The sequence below is a fragment of the Eurypyga helias genome, unplaced genomic scaffold (genome assembly GCF_000690775.1).
Source record: "Eurypyga helias isolate BGI_N326 unplaced genomic scaffold, ASM69077v1 scaffold36428, whole genome shotgun sequence".
Taxonomy (NCBI): domain Eukaryota; kingdom Metazoa; phylum Chordata; class Aves; order Eurypygiformes; family Eurypygidae; genus Eurypyga; species Eurypyga helias.
Genome location: NW_010265621.1, coordinates 1,281 through 4,335, shown reverse-complemented (window position 1 = coordinate 4,335; position 3,055 = coordinate 1,281). Strand labels below are relative to the sequence as shown.

At 49.0% G+C, this 3,055-nt stretch overlaps 1 protein-coding gene across 1 annotated transcript; it reads right to left on the bottom strand.

Annotated features, from left to right (window-relative positions):
* Nucleotides 1-1,520: 1,520 nt before the first annotated feature.
* Nucleotides 1,521-2,494, bottom strand: LOC104505634 (runt-related transcription factor 1-like). Its single transcript, XM_010156808.1, has one exon. The coding sequence runs from the start codon at nucleotides 2,398-2,400 to the stop codon at nucleotides 1,993-1,995; it is 408 nt and encodes a 135-aa protein (XP_010155110.1). The 5' UTR covers nucleotides 2,401-2,494; the 3' UTR covers nucleotides 1,521-1,992.
* Nucleotides 2,495-3,055: the final 561 nt, after the last annotated feature.

Here is a 3,055-nt window from a genome sequence, read left to right as displayed (position 1 = left end):
TCTGAGTTGACCTGCAATTGTTTCACTCATTTAAAGGTACATTAAATAATAATCAGCTAATTTGGAACGCACACACGTCAACATCAGCAGTTTGCAATTAACGAGTAGTACAACAACTGCGTTCAGGCCAAACCCTCAAACAAAATAGTGCCATAAACTTTACAGTGACACCTGATACGCTTGTGCTGTAACGACGGGCAGCAGGGATGGCTCTGCACTGACGTGCCACTAGTAGAAGCCTTGCATGTTTGCTACAGGACGGGGGGTTGTGTGCACCCGTCCTAAATACCCTTCCTCTCCCCGCAGAAGCTGGTGGCGGAACCGCTCAGGCCCCTTCTTTGCTAGCCTGCTTTCCAGGCGAGCTCGACAACCCTGTTCAGTTGGAGTTATTTTGCGATGCACGAACTGATCTGTTTTCCAGCGCTCTGGAACGTGGCTTTTGTACTGTGCAGAAATCTGCTGAGCCAGGAGCAAATCTCACACCGGTTCCATCTGGAACCAGGACTTCACCCTTGCCATGCTAACTGCGTGCTGGCTTTCGCTTCTGAAAGACTAGGCGGCCTCCCCCGGCGCTGTTAGGAAGCCCTGGCAAGCTCGGGAGCAGAATGGGGCCATGTGGGGATGCATTTAGCTGGGGAATGTCGACTCTGCCTTAAGAAATACGTACAATCCTGATTACTGATCCTGAGGGTCACCGCTGGTGACGGAGGAAAAGGAGTAGGGAGAGACGACTCTGCTGGCTGGGAAGGCGCAGAAATTCGCAGGGATTTTGGTGCCTAAATGATTTCAGTGGGAGTTGGGCACCTAAATGCCTTTGAGGATCTGAGCCCAGTTAGCTGAGTAAAATGAGAGTGAGATAATTGTAAACAATATTTCTAGGTAATTAGGAAGTCACTTCACCCATCGTTATTCCAGCCTTTTTCAATGTGATAAATTTGACTTTGGCTGCTACCAAAAAAGGCAATTGCTGATCTTTTTTTTTAATATAGGCATATTTAAATAATAATAGTATCAACAAATAAGAAAAGTCTAAATATCAAGCATAAATATCAATGAACTCATCAAAGTAGTACAGTAGTTGAAAATGACCCAAGGCTGTAGCCGTTGTATTAAAAAAAAAAAAAAGTCCAAGAGAAAAAAGTTAAATTAACTCATTGAAAAAGGGGCTGATTCTTTCAGTTGACAAAGCAAGAAAGAAGCAAGCATGATTAAAACAAAATAAAGAGTAAAATCTTTTTTGTTTTTGCAATTTATAAGGTGCCAAGAGAAATAACACAAATCAGATGCAAAGCAGGATGAGCTGCATCCTAAAAAAAAAAAAACAAACCAAAAAAAAAACCCCCAAACAAACCCCAACCCAAAACAAACAAACCCAAAAACAAAACAAAAAAACCCCAGCAATAAAAAATTTCCATATTCTTTGGAATATACAACGTGGTTAAAAAAAAAAAAAAAGAAAGAATTAAGTTCAATGTATAAAACCTCTCATTCACAGCATTGCTAAAACAGAAGCGTTCACAGTTTCCCTCTGGGAATCTTCCTATACTTCCTTACAGTTAATATGTCCATAAGATGCAGTAAACTCACTAAGATTTTTTTAGGTTTTAAGTCTTAAAAATAGAAGTGAACCGAAACTCTCTTTAGGGCTGTGGAGACCTTCAAGCCCAGGCCCGTTAGAAAGCCACAGGCCTGGGAACAGACTGGGTACTGTCCTACCCACCCTCGCTACCTCCGGACCACCAACTCAGTCGTCCTCCTTCCCAGAAGCTCAGTCCCCGGCGAGGGATGCTTTGCCGGAGCGACATCGCTTCGCCTGGGGCTGGCTAACACGCACCACCGCTCTTGGGAGCGCTGGCTTCTGGAGGGTTTCCTTCTCAAAGTGATGTACGAACATGGCAGGGCCCATAAGCAAGTTGGGTGTTTATGGGTTACCTACGGGCCCTGGGAAACGGAAAGCACGTTAGTCCTGGCCCACGACTACTTAAAATGTATTCAGTATGGTCGCCACACCGCTTCCTCTAGCCTGGCCGTGGTCGCCATGTTAGTGGGGGAGTTGCTGTGGCTCCCTTCCGCCTCGACCACTTCGCTTTGGTTGGGGAGGTTGGGGTTGAGGAGCGTCGATCCCGTGGAGGCGTTGGTGCAGGGGGGGTGGATGCGTGGGGGGGACCGGTCTCCCCCTGAGATCATGGAGAACTGATAGGAGCCGGCGGAGGTTCCGTAGTAGAGGTGGTAGGAGGGTGAGCTGGTCTGGAACGGGCTGCCTTGGGCCTGCGACGAGCCGGGGTAGGGAGGCGGGAGGTAAGTGTGGTATCTCGTGGCCGTGGACATGGCAGACATACCGATTCCTATCCCCGAACTGACGGGCGTCGGCGTGTAGGTGAATGCTCCCGGGTAGTGCATCCGAGGGTCGGAGATGGAGGGGAGTGCGGAGAAGGAGCGGTCGATTCCTACCCGGGGGTCACTGAACGCAGTCAAGTCAGAGGCACCTGGGCAGGGGGAAGGGAGACAGAGAATGGTTGAACTGGCAGAGCAGAGGTTCACCTGGTCAAGGAGACAGCCGAACTCCGATCTATGGTTAAGGGAGGAGGTGCTGCTACAGCCAGAACAGAGCTACACCTCACCTGCTCTCCAGCACAGCTGCTGCAATGCTGGTGGATCTGGATGTTTTGGATTAACCTCAGTAAAGCAGCAATTAAAGAGGAATGCCAAGCTCTCACCCCGTTTTGTACGGGTACGTGTTTGCTCTTAGAGACCTTACAGCACACCCAGCAGGGACACAGATCTCAAGCTCCTCGCCCAGCCATCGCATGACTCCCCGGGGACACTGATGAGGCCTAGACATAAATTGCCCAGGCTCTGCACAGTCTCTCCCTGCACCCCGTTTTATTTGCCGACTCAAATGAGAAGCTCCATGGTGCCGGGACCGTTCTTTGGGCACACAGACCTGCACAGGCAGGATTTACACACACAGGCTCAGCCCAGCTGTCAGCACTTAGGAGCTCGGTTCCCCATTAAATCAGGTTCACTTAAGGTCTTCGTATCTGGGTCCTCATAT